Here is a 26,363-nt window from a genome sequence, read left to right on the forward strand (position 1 = left end):
CACAATTGTCTAAATATTATTCTGTACAATATTATATAATTAGTGTCAAGCAACCTACAAGAATAATGATTAAATAAACATTTTTAATTGATTATCGATTACACTAAACCTTTGGATTGATTAAGTTTTAACTAATTCAAATTATTGATAACAGAACACAACGTGTATATATTTTTTTAAACATAACATTTCATTTTATTGCAAAAGGCTGATAATACGCGCCGAAAGAATTTCCTTCAATTTTCTCGCGTAACAAATAACCAACGTTCAACGGATAAAACGTGCACAAGTATTAACTATCCTCAAACAGTGTTTTTAGAACTCGCGGCAAACGTTCCCGCAATAATTTAATTATCTTTGGGATAAATTTCCGGCTAAAATAACTGCAACAGTAAAGCCGAGCGCGCGGCATATTATCGAATCAGATGCATACCAGCAATCTAATTTAGACCAAATATATTACGTATATAGCAAAATTATATCGAGCGTGATGCAACAAAAGCAACGTGCGCGCGTGAATATGATGTAATGCGGGAGTATTCTGCGTAGTCGAGTTACGGAAAAAAATTCACGTTGAGAATATAGCTGGTTTTACAGTTCTCGCGACGATGACAATATCCTTTTACGCGGCACTTTGCAACGGGCGCCGAGTCATTACCACAGAATTTTCTGGTTGTTAGTTAAAGTATTATATCAAGTGGCTGTCGAGCTACCTTGTTAAACATCATTAATAAACAAGCTTGTAGTTTATGCGGCGGAATATCATCAGATAAATACAATTATGTGCTTGTGTTTGCGAGCAGTCCGCGTTGCACGTTCACGAATGACGAATACCGATGAATAGAACGGAAAGTGCTCGTATGAGGCAATGCAAAATGCTCGTCGAGCGCATATCGATTAGACGTTCGTTACAATACGAAGATATTATTTGGCACATTTTATTTCCATTGAAAATAAAAAAATAAAAAGGGAGAGAGAAAATCAACTGTCGGATTCTCCGTCGGAGCACTCTACAGAAATGAACCATAAATCGACGAGAGTCCGGCGACCATTTTATTAATGCAAAACGTCGTGAAATTATTCGAAACCGCGCCGAAATGAATTACACGTTGCGGAAGTAATGTAATGACCGATATAGAATATTCATGGGTCGAGAGCCTCGCGCGAAACTTTCTGAATTTAATCTCGGAATCGTCGTTGATGTTAAATAATCGTTTATCGTCGTGGCCCTTCAATGTGTGTGGTGGCAAAAAATTTTTGCATTGTTCTTAAAATATATAATAAACACTGTCAAATTCATAGTGTCGAATTATATTCAATTTGAGTTATTTTTTATCATTCCTACAGATCACCATTGATCCTACTCAATATGTTAATTTTATTTAACTAAAATAATAGAGTTAAACAGTTTAACTCAAATGAGATGTTAGATTTGATTCAAATGTAGTTTATTTATTTAGGTGCGTACGTTAATATTGACGTTTATTTGGAAACTAAACAATTCAACCACAGAAACGGGTTGATTAGATACGGTTATTTTTTAACTACATGTTTTGTGTGTTAAAATAATAAATTCGAAAATACATGGAACTCTCGAAAGTAAAATAAAATGCAATCAGTGCACTTGCATACTCGATTAGCGGATGCAATATTTTAAAGAGAATATTTTAAAGAGAGCAAATAAATTATTAATATATGTTTCGTATTGGCTTTATACATAATTGTATATGGATATTGTGCTTTTTCGTAATTATTTAACTTATCAACCTAATTTCCTACATATGCAACAAAGTATTATTATTATTATTACATATTACTGATAAGCGGCAAATGTATACGGAATAGATAACTAAAATAATAATAATGTTAACATATACCTAATTCACATTTAGTTATTTACACAACAAAAATAATCTTTTCTAAAATGACAGACTCGCGTGCAAATTCTATACGATCGGCCTATTGTGCGAGCTTGTCTCTCACGTAGTTACGTCACTTCTTTTTCAGTAAGAAACAACGAAATCGCATTTGGTCGGCGTTTGAAATGTTTGTAATGCCGATAAACCAGCGACGTAACAAGTCGACTTTATCAGTCGTCAGTCGAATACGTCGCGGAGTAACGCGCGAAGCCACCGAAACGTCGGGCAGAAAAATCGCCGTGGATTGGGCTGGCTGCCAGAAAAACTTTGCCGGCACTTCGCGGCAAGTTTCTTATCAGATTCTGCGGTTTTGCAGGGCGACGCAGCTTTCCGGAGGACGCCGAGATGTAGAGTCTGTCGCAGTTTCTGCCGCAGCATCAAAAGTCCACGTCGTAAATGGAGTGCCGACACGTGGGATACAGGCGTTCGCAGTTCCCGCCCGTCTCGTATGCACGATCGTAAGCACGGTCCTCCGATCGCTCGAATCTGGCACCGTCCCTTGGCAATCTGCGAACAGAGTGCGCAAGTCGCCGAATGGCGGATCTCTTCGAATTCGATTTAATATTTACAAAGATTCGTTCTCCAATCGATTGAACTCACGCGTTTAAATTCATAATTAAAATAGTGGCTGGCTAAAATTAAAATTTGAAGAAAGGAGAGTGGCTTTCGTCCCCTTTTGTTTTAAAGAGAGAACGAATTCAAAGCTTTCGAAAAAAATCTGGGTCTTTGCTTACGCGAAAATTGCGTGGAGAAGCTCCTGGACGAAGGATCCTGTGCCTATTTGGGAGGAATCTCGCTGGCCCGCCTCGCAGAGTGCCCTCATCACGCAGGATCTGCCATCGAGGCCGGCGCTGCCGATGAAGTTTAATTTAAAAGCATAAACTTTGACGGCGGCTCGGTTTATGGTGGTCGCATCTCCCGCGCGAAAACGATTACCGCACTCGAAACAATCCCGTTTCGCAGTCGCAGTTAAAAGTAATTACGTTCTCGTAACGCGTAACACCCGAGCACCGCGAGCCACGTAAAGCGCCGAGAATGCGGGCATTATCCGAGCCATGTCGCGATTTACATTCGCTATAAAATTAAGTCACCTTTCTAACCGGTGAACCTGTCGCGCGCTGTTTCGATACTTAAATCTCCGTAATTGATCCGTAATAGCTCGGCAGTTACAATCAACGCTCGTTTTGATGTCCCCGAAACCATTTCAGTCCGCGGCGTTGTCTCTCGTCAGCCTGAATACGTGCTGAAAGATCGAAGGGAAAGCCGGTTGAAAAATGCGGCATAACGGCACGACACTCACGATTGCAAGAAAGCCTCCATTTTCGGATACACGACGCTCCGACTTCGTCGGTGAAGCAAATTCGATATCTTTGAGTCGACCTTATTCGGAAGTTCCCAGGCTAAGGCAGCTGTCAGTCCCAGTACCAAATCACCGTCTCGGCCGTACGCTCCGATAGTCAGACAATACACTAACTGGAAAATACACGGAACATTCACGTGCAAATTCAGTTTTCCGCGTAAATTTCGTAGACTGCAGGCGCGGCAAACGCGCGGCGGCGCCTTTACTTTTCTACTTTATCCGTGTACCCCGAAATCTAGGGGGAAGCAATACAATTTCGAAAGTATACAAAACGTTTGCGAAACACTTGGCCGAATTTACATGGCTGTTTGATTTTCTGCTAGTCCTCGAATTCAATTGTGCTTAAAACGGCTTAACGAACGTTTTACATTGTAGGGATAACGTTCTTAAGAGAACATTATCGTTTCGAGGACTAGGAAAAGGTTACTTTTATGTGATTTTTTTCGGAAACTGTGCAAACGATTCATTTTAAACTTTGTACACATAGTAATATACATTTTATCTATAATTAGACATTTGTGCATGTAAAAATAATGAAAATTGCCGCTTGAAATACTAATTCTAATTTTCAAGTGTTTCACATTAATATACTGTATATATTGTAGAAATATTTAGAAACTTATTAGAAACATTTACTAAATCATGATAAAAGTCGTCAAGAAAATCTTCGAATTATTGAAAAGGCATACATGTTAAACCTGTCCTTTTCCAAGCATTATTTAAATATATATTTACCTGAAAATTACTACCCTGCGGAAAAATCAAATATCTCTTAGGCCGCGACAAGATTCTGGGGGCGACATCAACTTCCGTTGCGTTTTCATGAACAGCGGTCGAGCCGGCAAAGAAAATCAAGCAATTCAAGCATCCGACGAGAAAAGAAAGTCGGTAGTCTGACATAACTTTTATACGGTAAAGTGTTAACGTTCCCTCGAATCATATGTAACCATCTACGAAAAAGGGAAATATCGAAGTCACGAAAGTACGAAATTGCGAATGAAACCCGAGACGAGTTTCTTCAACGGGAAAACACAAAGTTTCACGATAAAGTTCTGCCGTGTAAACTTAGAAAAACCGATATCGCAAAGTAATAAGTTCCCCATGCGGACGAACCAAGCTCTCGTATACTATAAGTTAATTAATAACAAATATCACACGTGACTTAAGTTAATGAGATTCAAAGTATCGCCATCGACCAACGTTAGCGGTTTATCACAGACGGCCGTCGTTATACTATCGGTGAACGACAAGTACGAAGATTCGGCAGGCGATTCTCGTTAACGATAACGGTGAACACATCGTGCTCTTTCATGATTTAACGTTTCGCGACCGTATCCCAATGATTCCTTGGTCAAACGGAACAATTTATCGTTTATTTGTACGGCGTGTTTTACGTCACTCTTATGTTGTCGTTTAAATACAGTTTCGCGGGATACAGGTACAGAAACTTTGCTGTAGCCGTTATTACGCGCCACGGACCGCGCGCAGTTTCTGGAGCACATTTTTTTCTTTCGTTTACGGTTCGCGCCTTAACGAGAGAGAGCAAATTTACAATGAGCGTAAACATGGCATTACTGCCGGAAAGAAACGCGGATGAGAACGTTTGTACTAACAATAAGTACCCTTGAAACGAAGCACTGAACCGCGAAATGTACACAACAGTGAAGAGTAGATAGATATAATTTTCACGAGTAACTGTAAGAAAATTATGAAGACATACATTTTTGACAAATATATAAATCGACATATTCAATATACATTTTTTCGTTGATTCATTCAAAAAAATTATTGCAATTGAACTGGTCAAAATTCCAAATTATCTATGAATAGCAAAGACAGACAATTTATAAAACAATATTTAATAAAAATTACATGTGTATATATTAGGGATTATTATATATATATATATATATATATCACTGTTAACAAAATTATAAAGCAAATTACATTTCGATTTATGTTTACTAATCGATAATATTGTTTCGTGAGTACACCGTTGAGAAATTTTTTCCTCAAATATAATGCGGAGTTACCGCGCAAATCCTCGCGCCGAACAACTCCGCAAATTGTGTCCGCAATTAAGAGAGTGGAAGAAAAGTCAATAATTAGTCTACGTTCTTAAAGTTCCCGAAGACTCCTTGAATTTTCCTTGAATGCTCCGTTAATTAAGGACTAGAATATTTAATCCGATAAAAGAACGATACATGTTGAACTTCCCGCGAAAGAAAGCTTTGAAATAATCGAACGAATTATCGTTAGAAAGAACAAAGAAACTAACTTACCTCATTAAGTTAATTTTAAGTTTACAGCTTTTAGATTTATTACAAAAATAATTACTAAAGAAAAATATAAAGATAACAGTGACAATGAAAATACTTAATCTTGTACGCGTTATAAAATACATAGGAAATTAGAAGTAAATAATACATTATGAGAAATTTGTAATTAATTTCTCTTTAATAAGAGTTACATAATATAATGTTTTTATACAATTATTAATGGAGCGTGCGAGTAAATTTACGATAAACACGTAAAACATTGGGATAAATAGCAGATGGGACGAAGAGAAGGGGGACTATCATTTAATTCCGCTTGAAATTTTCCAGTCTATTTCACCATCATGCTCTTTCTGTCCTTTGTCATTTCTGGCGAGCTGCCGCCATCAACGAGCCTCCCTCGCGTATATTCATCGCGGCCGAATCTTTTTATACCCCGACCCCGTCGCCGCGCACATAATGCCATCCACTCGTCCGTGGATCAGGCCTGACTGCAAAGCTGTGGCCTCTTTTTTTTTTTTTTTTTTTTTTAATTCTTCGGCTACCCTTGTGCCCTGTATTGCGGCGAAGGTGCACGCCGGTACGAGCAGTCCGTTAATTGCATACGGGAGTTGTGCGCGCGGCCAACAAGAAAACCGCGGCGCATTCTAAATTAATGCTTTTCGTTAACGCGCGGCCCACCGGGAGCCGACAGACGCAATTATATCGCGTTCTCCACCGGAATGTGCGACAATCTCGGCGACAGCCGTCCGTTGGGAGAACGCGCGGAGTCGAGAATTGCGATTTAAGAGAGCGCGAGGAAGAAGAGGGCGGCCTGACGCATCATCGCGTGTGCCATTCTGCATGCGATTATCGCTCGTCGCGAATTGATTTTACATCGAGGGGTCGTCGGGTCCCAACGGACGCCTGAGCGCGAACGAGACGGGCCCGCAGGGAATAAACGTGGAAACGCACACTTGCAACGTACATACATAATAGAAGTTACCGCGATTGTGGCACGCAAACTGCCGCGGAGGGAGCGCGAGGGGGAAATTCCTTTACCATCTTCCCCTCCTCCGCTTATCGATCCCCAACGTTGTCAATGATACTCTCAACGGAGTATTTTATCGTAGCACGCAACTGAGTCTCATCCCGTAATGTCAACATTATCTATGCGAATCATTCTCAAATTTTTTTCTCTTTCTTTCCACTTGCGAATATATATTCCTGCGAATATATTCGCCTTCGAAATCCCTTTTGAGTTACCTCTGCGGCTCTGGCAACTTTCCACTGTTGTTGTCGCGTGAAAAAGAATTGGTACATTGAGAAAATTATCATGATTCTTCCAATATTCCGTTACACAAACAAATAGAAGTATAATATGACACACCCAAGGGAGTTATATCCGCATTAGAAATTGATTGTTTTATAATAAAAGTTTCAGCGCACTTCGATGTTTCTATTACCTGTATCGTTCAATTACCCTCGTTAATGCTCAAAAATAGTTATCGGGGAGAAAAATAAAGCGAAGAATTCCGTTCTATAAAAAGCGTCGGTAGCCCGATGCACAAAATTAACAATTCATATTGTCGATCGTTAAAACTTGCGCCGATGGACCCACCTTTGACGTCCTTATTTCAATACGGCGCCCTACCACGAGCCGAGCACGAAATAATTACATCGCGAATTCATTTACGTGCTAATAAAGCGGTCTTATTACAACGCCGTATTCGTTTATAATGAAATAGACTGTGTCGCGGGACCTATCGTCGGGCAACAATGCACGGCAATTAAAAATATGCATTTACAGAAAGAGAGAAAAAGGTCTTCTCTTGTTACTACACAATTTCATAAAAGCAATGCAACAAAGATGTGTATTTTAAACGGAACATTTTTTGCGTAATTACACGAGGCATAAAAATACGAATAAAGCATTATCGGAGTCATATGTCAGTCGCACATTAAATCAAGATATTAATTTAGGATTATTTTAAAGCGTGGTAAGATCACTAACCGGCAGAACTAAATTTAAAAAATATTGACATTAACTTGAAGACTTGCACCTTTTAAATCATTTTTATCATTACATATGTCTGAGTATGAGTATTCTATTACATTATAGAGTTAGATACTGTGAGTTTGTCTCATTAGTGTAATTGTAGTGACAGCGAATGTAGCTTGACTCCTGAATAATGTTTGCACTGGCAAATAGCGCACACAAAGTGCAAGAGGATTTTTTTAATTGCTAGATAGTCGCGTGATAGTTCAAATTAATGCTTTTCGTTGGGACCGGAATAGCGCAACCCCCGAGTAGCAATTATAATCGTGCTGCCGCAGGATGTGACAAGCGGAGACGAAAGAGAGAGAGAGAGAGAGAGAGAGAGAGAGAGAGAGAGAGAGAGAGAGAGAATAATAATGCACAAAACGAGAAATTTTTTAGTGTCATTACAAGGACAAATTAATAATGCCTGGAGCTGTATATAACGCTCAGAAATATCCTTTCGTTTATTTTTTGTAATTTCACGTTTCACTTCTGAGCATTCTCCTTCCTGGCCTTTTAGCTAAACGTGTATTTTTACTACATTTAGTCAGCTGACGTATCATCATATTTTACTACTTGCCACGTCTGGTTTCCCGTAATAATTCGAGTGCGGTTTTGCTGCATGACAAATGTTTCATTAGCCGCTGTCATTTCTCATAATGTCATCTAGTGATAACTGTAGGTACCATCGTGGGAGAGAGCTAGGTCCTCGAGCATTTTTGTAACGTTCGTTTTGTAACGTGATTCCAATATGAAAAATAAAATTTGCTACAAAGATTGCTAACTTTCAAATCGTTGATACGATATTTTTCAGATTACGCTAAATGTAACTATATTTTTACTTCATTTTCCAATAATATCGTTCTATTCTTAACATATTTATTTACGATATTGTAATTAATAACTTTCAACATTTGTAATAATTAGTTTCTTTGCCATATCGAAAAATGGCGGTTTGAGCTTTTTCATTAATTAACAATACACGTAGAATATAACTTGTAAAAATTACTATTTTTATTAATGTAATGAAGCGATGTTATACCGTATGCGCTTACTACATATTTTGCCTTAAATAAACAAATAATTACTCTGCAACTCGCTCTCTGGAATACTCCAGTGTTAGTTCTCGGTAAAACTATTAAACCCGACTAATTGCAAAGGGCAATTCATAGTATGATGTTCACAGAACAGCGGATCTTCGTGCCAAGTACCATTATTAATATACGACCTGAAAGCAACAGCAATTAACATACGGGTATGTAACTAGTATTAATATTCCGGCACTCACCCCGCGAGGAGCTTCAATATCTTTCCTATAACACCGTCTTTCCGTCTCACGTATTCTAATCCCTGGCAGATATTTTTTAGCAAGCAAGAACGACCATCGAAGCCATGACTGAAACATTTACCACAATTGATTAAATTTAATAAGTGTAAAGTTATAAAAATAAAATAGACCTAATTAAAAGATATAACTAAAAATAAAATAGAACTAATTAATAAATCATAGTCAATATATGATATTAAGATAAATGTTAAACTCTTCTTTCATATTGTTTAATAATATTTGAAAAAATAATTTAATGAATTAATAAGAAATTTCTGATAATCGTCATAAAATCAATTAATAGAATAATTAAAGTCATAATATTATTGAAATCAATTCATATCAATATCAGAAATGATTGTGAAGTTGCATTTACTCCAGTTTTAATTATTCTAATTGCTCCTGTTGCCCGAAAGTTGCGTTAAACAGCTGCATGCATAAGTCGATTTCGACATAAAAAGCTGACAAACTATGGTCCACGAAACTGCAGCCAAAAACTGTGGAAATCCCGGTGCCGACAGCACTGCACCGTTGGTCGTTTGATTTTAGTGATGTCTTCGGTCAGCCAGCCAGAAATTCACCCGCACCATTTTGGTTCCAACTGGCCAGCCAGCACTAAACCACCCCCTGCCATCTTTTACGTTTGCTTCCCTCGACGTTCTGCCGCCAACCTTCCCATTTCCTCACAATCGTTGTCGTTTCTGCATTATGCAGTGCAACTATTGCAGTATTTATTACCTTTCGTACACGAGTTCGGCGCATTTGTGGATGTCTGGAAGGGACCGGACGTTGCGAAGCCCACCGGTAGTTGGCAGTTCCCACGCCGCTTTAAAGCCGGCCGCTTGCGCGAAGATTGTCGTGTAGGGTAGAGAATTTATCTTGTAGTTTAACCTCCACTGTGAAAAATCATTCATTTAAAATTCCAGATTTAATTTAGTCTCAACAAACAAAAGCCGAATAGAAAAATCCTCAAATTAATGTTTAACATTTTTATCAATCAATTTATAATTAATACTGTATGAAGTTGTTTAGTTGCTAAAGCTTGCTAAAGTCACAGTCTTCGCAGTCATGGTTTAGATCCTGATCTTTCATGACTTCAGCCGTTCAATTATGTGTGAGCGTGAGCGAAATAATTTTAGACAGATTCTGGATTCCGTGTATGCAAAGAGAATTCTCCTTCGAGAACAGGATCGAGGAGGATGGGACGCAAAATCGCGTGAAATTTTACGTGCAACTTTCCTGGAATCCGAAATCATAAGTTCGTATCAAAGGATCGTGGGCGCGTATGAAATCGCCGTAATCTTCACGAGGGAACTTTGCGAATTTCCGATCGGCCGTTCAATTCCCCCCACGTCGACGATTCCTCGTCTTATCCAAATTACTGTTGCGAATCATTCCGCTATCTAACTGGAAACAGGTTCGCGCGTTACCCCCGACTATCTCGCGCCACGTAAGTAACATATTATTTTCCACCCTCCGTCGCGGGACTTTTCTCTCTCTGTGTGATTCAATCTTTATGTTCACCCATAAATAACGAGACACTTATCGTAAAATTGCGTCTTCGCGCCGCGATTTTCCCCGAGTTATTCCCTCATTATCGGCGTGAGCAATACTGCGAGATTCTTCCGCGCCGTCGATCTTTCGCAAACAAAGTTCTCGGAGAGCGATTCGTGCAACGTTGTTTGTATAAAAAATATTTGAGAACTCGTTAGCGACTTGATAAATTTTATTATAACGTAAGGACACGCCGCGTAACATTGTTTTTACATTTATTCTTCCAATGATATTAAATACTTAAAATTAGCAGTTTATATAAAGTTTTATACAATGTTTCATAATATGCAGGTGCAACTTTACAAAAATAAATTCAGGATAAAAATAATACAAAAAATTTATAGATACTAGTAGTATAAGTCAATTTGGTCAGTTATCGAAATGTATTTTTATTAATATTATAACAAGTAAAAAATATCATTATTAGTAAATTTTATTATTTTACAATTTTATTAGAATGAATGATTGAAATTGATAGATTAAAGAAATATGGATTATCTAATTAGACTCAACAGTAATGCTGCATTATTACATTATCTACTGATGCGTCCATTTCACGTCTGAATTGCAGCGCTTGACTCCTGTTTTCCTCTTTGCAAGAAACTACCGCGCATAGAATGGCGAGGTAGAAACATGCCGGTTTCGCAGTGCCTATTAACCGTGCGAATCGCCTGGGTATTGCTCTCGGTGTAAATGCGACAGAAGGATGGTGTCGTCTGGATCTGGCAAGCCGTTTATCAGTGTCCTACCACCTTACCGCGTTGTAACCGTCCCTGTTTCTTAGCGGCCGAAAATACGATAAGGCAATTGGATTTATGCGCAGCTCGCCAGACCGCCAAGACGAAGTATGTATGTGCACTGGATCCGTTGCATAATTTTCCGGCTGCGTTCAAAACGCGTGCAAAATGCTTGCGGGAAGGAAGATAAAAAGCTCAGAACGTAATTTTGCGCATTTTCCTTTGTTCACGGGAATTTTCGAAGATAAATCTTTCAACGGTTTAAAAGATGAAATGTTGATGCATAAAAAATAGCAGCGATTTGAGTTTCAACTATATTGAAAAAGTAACGAATCGTATCGATGTATTTATAATGATAAACTTTGTGCACACAAATGAGTTCAAAAAAGTCTCAATTTTTTCTTATAGAAAAATTGAAATAAAACAGCCAATAAATTTAAGTTTACGTATAATTTTCTCATAAAAAGAAGCGTCATTTCAAAAACGATTAATTAGAGTGATACGCATAACGAAACGACGATTAAAATAATCTTATAAATATGTATGTTCTCTTATATGTATGATGATGTATGTAGATGGGATATAACGAGACAACGTTGATTCATGCATATTGATTCTAAGCTCTGCTCCCTGTCCTGTATGTCGGATAATGTACACGGTAAACATGACGCGTATCATCGATACTGTTGTGTACTTCGTTGTAAGTGCGCTGGATCATTACAAGTTGCATAATTCTTTTGTCGTACAGGTTAGTTCAAATGCTCTTAGAGACACCTGCTGCTTTCTTGGAGAAAAAGAATTGCGAAATTATAGTATATACATTGTTTATTTTTTAAATAAAATATTTAAAACACGAGATAAAGATAATTTAAACAATAAAATGACATGAATATAAGTGTGTTTTAACCTTAAGGATTTTAGTTATAATCTATAATGTTAGAAATTTGTCATTTTTAATTATCTAATCAACTATGTTAATAATAAATGATTATGAACGTGTCTCAATCTTATTTGTCACAAACTGAAAACTACACATTCATTGGCAATTGATTGCAATATAACTTTGTAATTTATGCAATCTGCAAAATATAAGCATTTAATTTAAATTCAAAAGTGTATAGCCTCTGAGCGAAATTAAATAAGTATCCGAATTAAATCCAGTTTAAATTTAGAACTACTATTTGATTTAATTTCATGAAAAAGCCGTTATTGTTTTAATTTATGTTTTAATTTATCTTAACGATAATGTCAAGCATTAGTTGTCGGGTTGCCAGATTCAACTGCTTCGCATAATGCAATAATGTCTTCTCCGAATAAACTAACCCAGCTATGACGCATCGGTCCTAACACGACACTCCGAGTACACCAAAAATTGATGCGACTCCGTGTGCTAAGGCATTTGTGGCACCTGGTGTACGTACTTACGTCGGGAGAGAGAAGCGTATAGCTTCATCCCGTATTAATGCCTCGCGCTACATCGTGTTTCAAAATGTGCCCGCCATCCGCGACTTCGTGCCTTTTAAAGCGAAAATACGGGCAGCTTCTCGATCGGTTTACATTAGAGCCGGTCTCGTGGCGCATAAATTCACCCTCTCGCGTTGCAGCGGTGGCGGCGGCGGCGGCGACGGCGCGCCGGCGGCTGCATAAACAGTGCCGCCTGTGCGCCGGCATGGGGATGATACGGGGGATGTTATACATTGATTCTTACGGCTTTTTACGATCAGCCTGAACGGCGGATCCATTTGCCATTTGCGTGCGCGCATCCCTTTAATACGTCGAAATTGCGAGCGATGCTCTTTTTTTTTCATGAATGTATATGGATTTCCATCTATTTTACATATCCCATATTCCCTTCGGCCTGAGATAGGATTAATTCGTATTTTCATTAATATCGCTCGGCACACGTTCGTGCACACACACACACACACATAGATACACATATTTCACAATTCATTACATTCCACACCATGTAATAATCGGTCTTGGCAAAATTTATTCTCGAAATTTATTACTATCTGCCTGCGCTTTTTCCAAACGCTACTGTGAATAAGAGAAGGTTACAATGGCTCTTAAATTGCATTACCTCACTTAAAAATTCAATCGCTATACTTGAACAGTTTTTATGGAATTGAGAACCATATAGATTTTGGCTATCGCGATATAAATGATTTAGTTATACAGGGAACACGAAATGGCGAAAAAAGATTTCTGGAAAGCGGTATCCGGAATGCGTGGATCAAAATTCAATTTGATCAAAATTACATTACGACTGATTTATAAGACCTAATTGAAGGGACGGTCAGTTTGAAACAGAGTTTCCATGACGTAATTATAGATTTCTTCTTTCTTTACGTGTGTGTATGGCAACGTATGTCTCGTGCTTCTCTTCTTTTCGTATTAACAAGAAATAAATTCCGTGCCTATCTCAACTTTCAATACGAGAAGAATTCATACGGGAATACGTAGCAGAGAGCACGTCAGCGTGAAAAGTTTCGAAAACTGCTGCTTATATCTGCAGCTGTCAAAAATAAACCTATATTACGAGGTTCAATGCACAACTTTAGTCTCAGAGGCGTCATGTAACAGGCACACAGCTTCAAAAAGATAAGATATATATCCGCGTTATGTGTTCGACAAACCTGGACGCGAAATCGTATAAATTACAGAAGAAAGGTGCGGAAGAGGAGGGAAGAAGGTGTTTTCATAACATACCGTATCGCGCGCGCAGCTGTTTCGTAAAAGGTGAAAAAAAGCACGGCAGCCTTTTCCAGCATTTGAATATTGGAGTATCACGAAGCGGACTGTTCGTGGGCGAGGGAACGATTTCAAAATGGCAGAAAAACTGAATATCCGACGAGCGAATTACGAGATGCGCACGGAATTCTCGTGAAAAAAATTCCACGAATTTCTCACGTACGATACATTCTCTGCGTAATGAGAATGTAATTAATCGAGAATGGTACGCGTATTTGTCGCCCAGATTTCGCCGCGCGTCGCGGATGCAAAATATTCCCGATGGCATTGCTCGCAATGAAATTCGTGATCGTTAACAATTTTTACGCGATATACATTTTACAGCAGTGATATTTTTCATCGATGCTGCATGCGTTCCAAACGCATAGAAACATCCATTCTACGCGTGGCAGAATTTCAATTTAACTCGTAGAAGGCCAAAGCAGAGCAATCATTTGCGGAATGCTCTGTGAGAACATTACGATCTTTGACCATCTATACCGACGTATACGTGAGCACGTGTGTGTGTTTAGTCTAATCTTTTACCTATTGCTCTGATGCTTAGTTGAATAATTTACATGTCATGAAGTCGCTACACTTGAAGAGCCGCGACTTATAGGGAGAGAGTTGCTGAATGTGCATCGATTTTATGACAAAAACGTGAAATAAATGAGAAACAAGTAATAAAGAAAACATTTTCACAGATTACATATTGTTTTGTGTGTGCTAACAACACTTTATAAAATCAAGTACAATCGATGTCAATTTTTAATTATTTTATGTAGCTGAAAATAACGTAATCGTGCAATTTAACATTTTTATATTTTCATTAAAAAAGTTTCCGAATATTTTACATTCATTACATATACATATTTGCAATTATAACAAAAATTGAATCAATATATCTTTTTATAAAATCTATCAAGTTTCCTTGAATTATACCAAAAACAATTTTTATTATAATAAATAATACTAATGTAAAATTGATAATAATAATAAAACATAATTTATAGGAATAAAAATGTATCAATTATGTAATAATAAATTTAAGCCTTAAAATTAAGTTTTATTTTTATATCCGTATTTTTTAAATTAATTATTATTAATGAAATAAATATTAGCGTATTAAATAATTCTTTATATTTTATAATATTTTAATTCAATTATAATATTTAATTATAATATTTCTAATTGTAATATTTGAATTCGATATGTTCACAAACAATTTATGAAAATCTCACTTTTTGCAGTATGTTCTAAAGAGACTTATGATAAATTAATTTGTTACCGATAAAAAATTAAACCCGATAATAATACCTGGGGGTATCTGAAATATTCAATTAAAATTTTTGATGTTCATTTGCAGATGAAAAAAAAATAACTTAAAGGTAAACTCTCTATCCTAAATGTTGAATCAATTACGTTACTTTATGCAGATTGCTCCAATATTTACCATGTTGTTTTTAATGCTCGACTCTTCTTCAAGATAGATAACGTCCATCACACATTTTTGACGGCATTTTCGTCATAATTTTTGCGCTATAGTTTGTTCTGAAATTGCAGTAACGTGGAAAATTGCTAAATCGATCGTGTTCCCGCCGTCAAAATTTGATGAATCGTCAATTTAACATTTGTTAACTTTTTCGTACCAAGCGTTTTACGATGCAAACTGGCTTCAGGCAGTTTACGTTGCTATTAATATCAATGCCGCTTCTTCACTATTGCTTCAATTTTAGTGAATTTCTATTAAATGTTCCAGAGAATTATCCAATTGTCTCTCTTTTATATTTTCACAAAAATAAAAAAATTTATCTTACATATTTTATATAGATATTCATATTTCAAAGCTGAATAAAAGCCACTCACTTGATTATCACACAAAAATTACGAAAAAAAAATTGAAATCTTTTTCATTCTCCTATATATAATTTTTTCACGACGAATTCAAAACCAAATAAAAATATATGATTGAACGATACTTTTAATTAGTATCATATGGCACTTACGAAAAAGGTGCTGCCTTTACGGAAAGCCAGGGACCTGACTGGTCTTCCGGAATGCGTAAGTTCCGCTGTCGTGAAGAGAATGAGGCAAACACTGCACCAAAACCGCGGGCGCATAATAAACGTCGTCAAGAAAAGATCCGCGGGATCCCAAAAGATATTTAAGAGGACAACGTTATTGTAAAATCTGTTCCGAGTTTTGCGGAGAGAGGGAGGGAAATAGAAAGAGAAAGACAGAGAGAGAGAGAGAGAGAGAAAGAGAGAGAGAAGGAGGGAGGGAGAGAATCTCCGACTGATCACGTTTTACGCAAGAATCCACCGACGTTTGTAGCAACCACTACGAGCAATCACTCGTACAACGTGAGACCGGAGGTACCTCTCCGCGGTGGCTTCCCCTTCCTTCCCGTTTCCGACTTTCGTGCTCGTTCCCGGCTGTTTCGTTGCCAATTATGAGAAGCGCGGTTAGCGTTAATTCCACGAGATATACCGGTCGCTTAATCCCGAGCATAACTGCGAAAGTTATTCCCGTTCGAACGGTACCGACAAGTGCGCCACGCTTTTACGTCCCGAAAGCACCAATCAATTATTCCACGACTACTCGTTGCGTAACGTTTGCTCTTCGAGCAACAAATAACCCGAGGGATGTGACTCGCTTAGCTCATTACTTTCGTTTCTCTTCTTAAATCTCTATTTCAATATCGTTGATATGATGAACGCACGATCACTCTGAAAAGGCAGAGATAGAGAAGAAGGAGAAAAAAGCTCACCAAAAATTGTGTTCTTTTAAAAGATACAATTTTTCCTGACTGCTTATAGCATTCGAGAAATTATTACGTATTATTATTCTTATTGTTTAAAGTAATTCCATCGGAAACTTTTAAGGACCGAACGAACGGTCGTTTCTACAGATCGAATGAAAATGGCACTTTCTCCGCCTTGAATCGGTCCTCTGTCTTGACTACCCTCTTTATCTTCCGCCGTTTCTCGTGCCAATTAGTAGAAACGCGGTTAACGGTAAATTCAAGAAATACGACGATTGTGCTTAATTCAACTCAGGCGTAACTAAACGTGACAATTCTCTGCGCGAGTTTCTCGACTAAAAGAATCAATAGAATCCTTTTTCTTCGCTTATGAGCTGTATAATGTATAGCTCCGTAAAATATAGCAGATTAACCAAAAGCGTTTTCTGAAGTTTAAAATAATAATAAATATTATTTTAATTGTAAATAAATCAAGTATAATTTCTAAAAGGCGAAATTAAAATAAATTAATATGTCAAGATTTATTAATAATTTGTCATAAACTGGAAGACTACAATTTAACATTTTTTTCACAAAAAGGACAGTCAATGTTACTTCCTCAGTAATGAATTTGACCCCAACAATATGTTAAACTTACTCGAATATCCAAGAGTACCCTCTGTAATCCTTTATTTATCATTATTTGGCATACAAATCCCGAAAGACATTGAAGAGATATATCCAATGGAATTTGATCTCAAATTTTAAGAAGTTCCCTGTGTTATGAAACTTGTTATAAAGCCGTAAGATCGTTCTTCGGGAACACTATTCTATAACATCTAGCGATACAGTGTCGTGGTTGTTAGACTGTCGATGCGCAACTTTTTTTAATTACATTACCTGCGCAACAACAGTGTAAACAACACCACCACTGTCATTAAAAATTACAAAATAGAGACATTATAGCAATATCGAACTATCCAAGAATTTATTCTCTGTTTCGTTTTTATATATTGACATAACTGAATACGATCACTAATGAGAAACTGTTTAAAACGCTCTTATTTATAAATCAATTTAAATGTTTTCGTTGAAACCGTTAAATAATCTCTATTATAATTTCCTTATGTTTACAGTAATTTCAAATTTATTTTTTGATATTTATTTATAATTATCTAGATAAATATCTACGACATTTAATATTACAGTCGCTTAGCGGTTAAAAGTAAGAATTAACGATAGATGTAGAAATTTTAATATGTATCACTGTGTAAAAAATATTTAATAAGAATCATACATATATGTAAATTTTTATTTGTAGTAAATTTGTGTAAATTATTTATTTGTATTCGAACTTATTTGAACATGTTTACGAGAATGTTAAATATTGCTTTTAAAATTCCTTTAATTATTTAAATAAAAGATTATACGCAATTGTTGCAAATAATTCATATCTTTCGAATTCTGTAGATTCCGTCAGAAAAGTGTCATACTATTCACCATCATATCTACGTCCAGTACAAATCATACCACAGTCGAGAAACATTGAAATATAATCATTTCTTTGTATGAATTATTTTCAACTTACATTTGAACGCTTAATAATAAAATCTTATTTAAGTCATAATGTTCTCTGGGCTTTCTTTATTAATTTTAAATTTAGTTGATTTGTAAAATTGGCTTTGGGTTATATTATTTTTGAGATTTGATCTAGAATTCCTTGACCAGGAAGACATGATCTGTAAATCCGTGAGCAATCCTGATATCCTCGTCCAAATTCTAGGGCTTGTAAATACTCGGACTCTAAAGGTGTATCGCTTTTTCGAGGCCTAGAATTAAACATCTTATATCTCATTTCCTCGTAAAACGTAGCGAAACTTAAATCCACTCGGAAATTTAAACTTAGACGTTCTTACGTAAGTAAAAGGTGAAACAATTCTCCCACAAGTCCTTCGTCCTCCAAAGGTGTCGTTGCTGTTTCGCATATGCTCTTTTTCATGCACTCTCTCCCATTTATCCCTCTTCTGCAAATTACAAATTAATTATTAAAAGAAGAAACAATTATACATACACGTGTAGTAGTAGCAACATTTTATTTAATTTAATGAACAATTGTTGTTTACGCATGTATTTTGATTAATTGGATTTTTATAGATAAAAAGCAATTTCACAAAAAATATATCTTCTATCTTTGCCAATAATTTAGCCCGATTCTGTCCGCAAATTTGAATTATCTCTTGAAATGTTTTGCTATCTGCTAAACATTTCTTGAAATATTATTTCAAGAGATATTATCTGCTGAATTTTTGTTTGTATCTCGCGTACATTCGCGTGTAAATATGATAAATTTGTATACTGTTACATATACCGTTAGACATATCATATCGTACATCGCACATGAACAGTGTTCGACAGAGAAATGATTCTCACCTTTCAAACTCCTCCTCCAAAAGCCGATAGATAGTCATCCTTTCGTTCCAGCTAACGCTTTCACGTCGCCGTCGCGACGATGACGCGAAAAACTCCGTGAAGAGCGTCGCGTTTTGCGGCAAGAGGTATTGGAACTGCAAGTTCTGCCCGTAAACCAAAATCCTACCTGAGAGCTGTACGGGCACTGCAAATCCCACGATGAGCTTATCACAGATACAACGACCAAATTAATATATTTATCATCGTGCTTACATCGTGCTCACGAGAATGTCTATTAATTTAGCTATTTACAAGTTTCCTAATATATATTATATATCTGAATGCGCTTTGAATGTACCAGGTGTTACAATGTAAATAAGATACATTTCCTTATATAAAAGAAACATGAATGTGTCCGAAGACAAAAATTATAATAAAATCGAAGGGACGCCGAGATGCAGCGAGGTGACAACTCTCCTCGAAAATTTCTCACGAGAAATAGTGCTGCAAAATTCCAACCGCGAAATAATATCGCGGAACGCGTTTTGCACATTTTTAGAAAAAAATTCGAAAGCTGTTACGATCACGTTTAAATCACGGTATTCTCTCCTTTTCGCGCGCGCAAGAGAAACATTTCTTTTTTTAACCTCGAAAATAAAGAATTTATCTGTCTCTCAAGCGATCGAGATAAAAGCTCCGCTTTCTACTTGGACGGAGAATAAAAGGTATAGGCCGCGAGAACGGATACATCGCGCGAGGGGTAGTTTCCTCGCTCATCCGGAAAAGTATAGACCAAAGGATACGGGGAACGAAAAACGGACGAGAATTAATTTGGTGATTTTTCTTGAGTCAGCACGCGCCGGGAATGGAAAAACGGAGAGCAAGGACGCATCCGCCGCGACTCGAAGGACGCGGATGCTGATGCCATCTCGTAATAGACATAAAAATTCATATGCTAATACCTAGTATCTAGCCGTAAAGAATAGGATTCGCGAGAATAAATCCAGTAGGACTTGCGAATTCATTTCAGAGATTACGCGACGTCGTAAATCACCCGCGAAATGGAAGAAGAAAGCCGTGTCTGGTCCAGCACGGCATACAAGCGAGAAGCACCAATAACGATAATATCAGCGTCTACTGAATGTGAAGATGCGCAGCCGATGGTTCAGTCGGTGCAGGGCGCGTGATCGAGAAGAGATTGATGAACGATTCCGAGACGAGAAACGCGAAAGGGGAAACGAGAATCGCCTGCAACTCGTGGGGTATCGAGAAACGGATAGACAATGAAAAACGTACGTGAAACTTCGTGTACCGAAACGCACCACAACGTGAAATATCAAGGAAAGACTTTCATTATGCATCTCGCGGAGAACGTGCACTACATTTCCTCGACTACGATTTTAATTGCGGTTTTATGCACGATAGTAAGATCTCTATCCTTACGCTACTTTTGCAATCTAATCTGCAGATGATGGAGAAGCCACTTAATGGAGAATACACAACTCTCTGGCAACTTGCCAAACCTGTCCTTCCTCCTACATTAGTTTTTATGTCGCGTGACGCTTCTGCTTTGCTTAGATACTTCGTATTCTTCGTGCAAGAGCGATGTCGTCAAGACTTGCCAATTTATTTACATTATCTCTTTTACCCTCCTCGCATCTTGAGAAACGTTACGAAAATGCAAATGATACACATACATAATTTAATAATGCTAAGTAAAATATTCGTTATATGCCCAAAAAATGTTGTTTTACGTTCTTCAATTACTTACAGGGTAATTGTCTCCTGTTACTGCCAACGTCTTCAATTGTGGAATTAAAATATAAAGCATGAGAATGTTATGTATCGAAAAATTTTTATGTTAAACTAAGACTATTAAAGATTTTTTATTCATTTTTTTTCTTTCATTATATTAAGATAATCAGTTTTTGAGCTGCTGCCTACATTTAATTTAAAGTTTTCTTAAATTATAATAATTGAAAAAAATTTATTATTATATATATTTATTTATTATATATTTATTTAAAAACACGACAAAATAACCATAAATATCTTGCAAAAATTATGAAGGAAGAAATCAAATGTTTATTTCTTTTCATCCGCGTATCATGACTCTATTAGAATTGAATGGCGCTAATATTATTCTAAGTTTGTGTTATAATAACTTTTTTTTCGTTCTTGAAGAAACTAGTCTAAACCTGAATTAACCAAGTTTATATGTAACTTACGCGAATTCTTTTATCTTCCTCTCTACCGATTCCTTGCGCCAACATTTTCGCGCTGCATCCAGTCTCGCTCTTCGTTGAATCACTGTAAATCTCGCAATATTTTCGTTATGCAGCAACAAAATCTAAATTTGTCGTCCTCCCACGAGGAACGAACTGATCGTTCTCTGCTTATTGGAATCAAAAGAGATCAATATCCCATTCTAAATATCTGCTCTCTGCAGAGGATGCAAAGCGCGCTACGCTCGCGGCGTCTTGTTTTCTCTGCTATTGCACTTTCGGAACGTATTTACATTAGGAATCCCGAAGGCTCTCCCGCGATCGTAGCCGAGCTTTGTAATTCTAAATGTTTACCTGGGAATTTACCTCTGTTACGGATATTGCACATTTGTTAAAGCGCCGGCGCCACCGATCTCCAGAAGAAACGCATGCAAACGTCTTCCCATGTTGAATTGGTTGCACGGAACCAGCTTGGGCGAGCTTTTCTCGTGGTATTTAACAGACGTTGTATAATCCAATATCACTGTATCAAGCGCGCAATAACGAGGGCATTCGCGATATATATATATTCAAGCCGTACTCTATTTAACGATACATTTTGTATAAGACAAAGTATTAAGTACTATAAGAAACAATATTCCAAGGAGAAAGAGCTTCGCTTTACCCGCGTATCTTGTAAAAGAAATGGACAAAATTAAAATCGTTGTGTCAAGATTTACTAATAGTTCATTGTAAATTAAAAAAAAATTAAAATTGAACATTACTTTTTACAAAATAAATAGTTAACGTCACTTCCTCAGTAATGTCATAGTTATATGTATATAGAACCTACATATTTAAATACCTTTCATTCTTCTCTCGCTTCGAGCGATCGCTGAGTGGCACATAATTATGCCGAAAGGTAAGGTATTGTAAGAGCCCTGTACGATAGGATTTATTTTTCTTTTTTTTTGGTAAGCTCCTTGAAGCTACAAAAAATCACGTTGTCATAAAATCGTGGCTCATTCCCTAGAAAGTATCAGACCTATTCAAAAACTTACTCTGTGCCTCCTCCTTATATGTGATATTATTGAATACGATCACTATTGAAAAACGTTTAAAGAGCTCTTCTATTTTTAAGTCGATTTAGATTTCCTCGTTAAATAATCTCAATAATGTTTTGTTTACTACTACATTAATTTAAATTTGAAATCAAATACTCTCTTAATATTGATTTATTTATAATTATCAAACTAAGTGTGCTCTAGCATGCAACATTAAAGTCGCCTAACGGCTAAAAGAAGCGTATTATCTAGTGCTCAGATGTCCACATGTATAACTTTTTAAAAAATACGAATACGAAAATACGAAAAAAATATTTTTTTTTAAATTTAATAAGAATGATGCATGTGTAAAAATTCTATTTTGTTACAAAAATGTTAAATATTGCCTTTGAAATTTCTTCAACTATTTGGAGATTACATACAATTTTTTGTAGAAAATAATACATATGTTATATATATTTCAGATTCTGTCGATCAGTTCTATAGATCATTCCCTGGGAAGCATCGCAATATTCAGTAACATTATATACTCGAATATCGTATCAAGCACAGTAACAACGAGGGTATTCGCGATATATAACGTATACCGCATTTTATCAAAGAGGCATTTTGCGCAAGACGATATTACTACAGGAAGCAATACTCTGAGGAGAAAGAGCTTCGCCTTTCTCGTCTCCTCCGCTCGTCTCCTCGTCATGAATCACAATCAAACCTCGACATAATTTCCTTCGCGAGTTTGCACGTGCGGTGACCCGAACGCGCCCAATTCGCTTACCCCTTTAGCCGCCGGCGTTTTAAAAGGCAAACATTCAAATATTTACAATTGCCGCGCTGCTTCTTGGATTAAAGGGTTTTCTTGACTTTCCCAGCGAACAATTGACTATCTTGGCGTTATAACGCGAATGATCGAGACGATTTGTACGTACGCCAGCACGTCTATTTCGATGTGTCCTTTCACGCGTATCAATCGCATCGAATTTATCCCTCGTGTGCTTGCATTTTATGAAATTTTTTGTTTCCCGTTTTCACAATGTGATATAAAAAAGGCGCAACGATCAATTCAAACTGTCAGATTCTTTTTTGGGATATGTTGCATTTTATTTTCAGTATTATTTCTATGATATTCTTCGAAGAAATAATATAATTTTGCCAATTTATGATAACTTAATTTTCAATAACGTTTTTACTGATATAAAATTGTATCAAGACACATACAATGTTTTCAAATAAATATCGTAATTGCGATTACGAAAATCATATATATTTGTAAGTTTACCAAATTTATAAGTATTACAATTTATAGATACATAATTCATCTAGAGAGATTTTCAGATAATAATCGTCAACATCTATTATCTAATCGCATAGTAAAGCTTGAATCGGGAAACCGAAGGAAGAACTAATATTCTCTCATTCCTGATTACTTCTCTAGACAACTTGAAATCGCTTATTTACACACGCCGATCAGATACTCTATTAAGTTTTCGTTTAATTTCCTGTAAGTTTTCTTTCTTTGAGAGAAAGAGAGAGAGAGAGAGAGAGAGAGAGAGAGAGAGAGAGAGAGAGGTAGTTCTAATAACTAAGAATATCTCGTAGAGATACTGCGAAAACGAAGACAAACAACCCATCACGACATCGAATCGTTTCATCCAATTGCGAAAACTGCACAGCAGGAATTTACCGATTTAATTAGAGGATTTAAGAGCGGACCGCAGATAAAACTGCAGTTAATTATCAATTGCGTCCCGTGGCGAACGTCCCCGACGTTCTCACCATTTAAATTTGTTCTTCTGCTTTTTGTACTGTTAAAAGCAACTAATAGCACTGTTATCGATAGCGTTAAAATGTATTTGAAGAAAATTTAAAAATGTTTTTTATTATTTTGTCCTTGAAATTATTTTGATTCCATCGCGTTAATTAAAATAGATTTAAATTACTAGAATAAATTTGTAAAGAAAATCAATGCAATATATATATATGATAGAATTTTTATTTAATACATTAATAAGAAAGTTCGAAGAGGAAGAATAATTATGGGGAAGAATAAATTAGTGTTAAAATACAATCTTATCTGTTGCGCTTTTTCTTTTTCTTAAACTTTCAATTATTTTTTTATTATTTATAAAGACTAAAACTATATATAAATATAAAATATTTTATAATTAGATATCTCTATGCAACATTTTTTCTTGATTTTACAAATAACAAATTACAAACTGCAAATATAATTACAAACATTTTAATTAAAATGTTAATTAAGCATTCGAAATATGACATTATAAGAAATTACATTTTTATTTAATAAATAATATTAAAATAACAAAATAATTCATGTAATTTCTAACTGCCCGTTGAAAGGTTTTCAAAAGTATTGTTTTAAAAAATGATAACTTTATTGTAGCACTATCCAGATTGCAGGATAATTAGAGAAATCTATCACGTCCAAGGATAAAAGTGTTATTGGCTCGTTGAATGGAAGATTTTTGCCTCGGAGTAGAATCCGCGTCTCCGCGAAAAAAAAAACGCTATTACTTCGCTCGGCGAAATGTTACACCGTGAGAATCGTAATTAGTCAACGAGTCTTCTTGAAAGAAATATTCAGATACAGAAAATTTTCAAATACGCCCGCAGCAAAAAGAATTTCAAAAATTAGTTCTCGAGCTAATCAAGGATCCTCGAGTCTCCAGGCGTAGAACTTCGCACGATAAAATTAGAACCAATGAACGATATTAATGAGGAAAAATGATACTTTCTAGAGATAAGGAGTAAAAATACCTTGAATGTTCCTCCATATGGGTAGACAATTGGCGGTGGGTACAATATTTGCCTCCTCGATCTGGACACGGAACTCTCGCTTTTCCAACAATATAACACGAGGAAGCTGAGCAGAAACGCCTTTTTCGCCATTAGAAGCTGATAGAACTAATGAAAGAAATGTATAATGCAATTTATTTTTACAAATATGTAAAACATTTCAAATTCTTTAATTCGATCTAACGGCAAGTCAGGTGAGTATTGTATTTGCTCATGCATTTATTTTGATCATGTATATCAGTTTCAATGGTAACACAAATAAACTCGAGAAAAATACAGTTTAAGCAAAAGAAATAGAGAGAGAGTTCCGTACGCAAAACAGTTTTCAATAACAGTTTTTTGGGTGGTTGAAGTCAACAACTGCTCTACTCGTTTCTATCAAAAAGCCGTACTGCCTATGCACTCAGAGTTCCACTTTCATCATTTATTGCGTTGCTTTTATCCAAAAACTGGCCATTTTCTTCTTCCTACATAAAACACGAAAAACATTATTATTCAGAAGTGCCTCGTTGTCCTAAACTGCACCCTCTCTCATTCTTTTTTGTCCTTTTGAGACGCGAAGCGACTCATTAAATGTCCGTACCGCGTATTCGCCATGCGTACAAGAATAGCAAAATAACATCACTTTACAAAAATGGAGTGTGACACAGCAAAAAAGCAAAATATCTTTATGTAGCTGAAGCTAGCAGCCAAACGCCCAGCAGCCAGGGCCGAACGTCATATAGGCGTTTCCAGGAAACACCATTCAATCAAACGTTAAAAATTCCCTGGTTATGAGATTTTCATTCGCGATCGTTATTAATTGTTGAGTGGTTTTTTAAATTGTTAATTACGTTAGTCAGATAAATACAAGGGAACGCTGTCTTCAAGTTTCTACGAAAATATTTCTTGAAGTCTAGAATGACTTAATTAACCGTATATGAAAATTTTTATGAAAATGCATTTTTGCAAAACATGATTGATTATCAGAATAATGCAGCGATTTTTCTTTCTAAAGTACATTATCGCTTTATGCCGCACACAGACCCGACGACGAGAACGTAGCGGTTTCACGGCTCCAAACGATAAAAATTAATTTAAAAAATACTTATAACAATAAAGAAAATGCACGGCCAACCGCGAATGATCGATCAGTCGATTGTACGTTACGGAAAGATATTTCCAGCCAAATTTGGAGGAAATCGTACATTGCGTTTAGGCGTG

The 26,363-nt window shown here is 36.4% G+C and overlaps 4 protein-coding genes across 5 annotated transcripts in view; 1 reads left to right on the plus strand and 3 right to left on the minus strand.

Moving 5' to 3' along the window:
- Positions 1 to 25,139, plus strand: part of LOC105831718 (acetylcholine receptor subunit alpha-like 1) — a 210,755-nt gene extending 185,616 nt beyond the window's left edge. For both annotated transcript variants that reach the window (XM_036288749.1, XM_036288748.1), the window contains one exon: positions 22,811 to 25,139. In XM_036288749.1, the coding sequence (XP_036144642.1) occupies positions 22,811 to 23,068 (258 nt within the window). In that variant the 3' untranslated portion in view covers positions 23,069 to 25,139. The remainder of the gene's footprint in view (positions 1 to 22,810) is intronic.
- Positions 2,289 to 4,215, minus strand: LOC105832830 (the record flags this gene model as incomplete). The annotated part of the gene is made up of 4 exons (XM_012674110.3): positions 2,289 to 2,426; positions 2,654 to 2,770; positions 3,220 to 3,392; positions 4,015 to 4,215. Coding segments are annotated over 4 exons (621 nt in total), but the record flags the coding sequence as incomplete, so codon positions are not given.
- On the minus strand, positions 6,065 to 17,133 carry LOC105832831. The gene is made up of 4 exons (XM_012674111.3): positions 15,933 to 17,133; positions 9,641 to 9,798; positions 8,864 to 8,971; positions 6,065 to 8,803 (listed from the first exon to the last, which is right to left on the minus strand). The coding sequence occupies exons 1-4, from the start codon at positions 16,044 to 16,046 to the stop codon at positions 8,695 to 8,697; spliced, it is 489 nt and encodes a 162-aa protein (XP_012529565.1). The 5' UTR covers positions 16,047 to 17,133; the 3' UTR covers positions 6,065 to 8,694.
- On the minus strand, positions 17,227 to 25,269 carry LOC105832833. The gene is made up of 4 exons (XM_012674113.3): positions 25,122 to 25,269; positions 19,100 to 19,302; positions 18,586 to 18,693; positions 17,227 to 18,498 (listed from the first exon to the last, which is right to left on the minus strand). The coding sequence occupies exons 1-4, from the start codon at positions 25,251 to 25,253 to the stop codon at positions 18,357 to 18,359; spliced, it is 585 nt and encodes a 194-aa protein (XP_012529567.1). The 5' UTR covers positions 25,254 to 25,269; the 3' UTR covers positions 17,227 to 18,356.
- Between the last annotated feature and the right edge of the window lie 1,094 nt (positions 25,270 to 26,363).

Source organism: Monomorium pharaonis, chromosome 6, assembly GCF_013373865.1.
Source record: "Monomorium pharaonis isolate MP-MQ-018 chromosome 6, ASM1337386v2, whole genome shotgun sequence".
NCBI classification, from domain to species: Eukaryota; Metazoa; Arthropoda; class Insecta; order Hymenoptera; family Formicidae; genus Monomorium; species Monomorium pharaonis.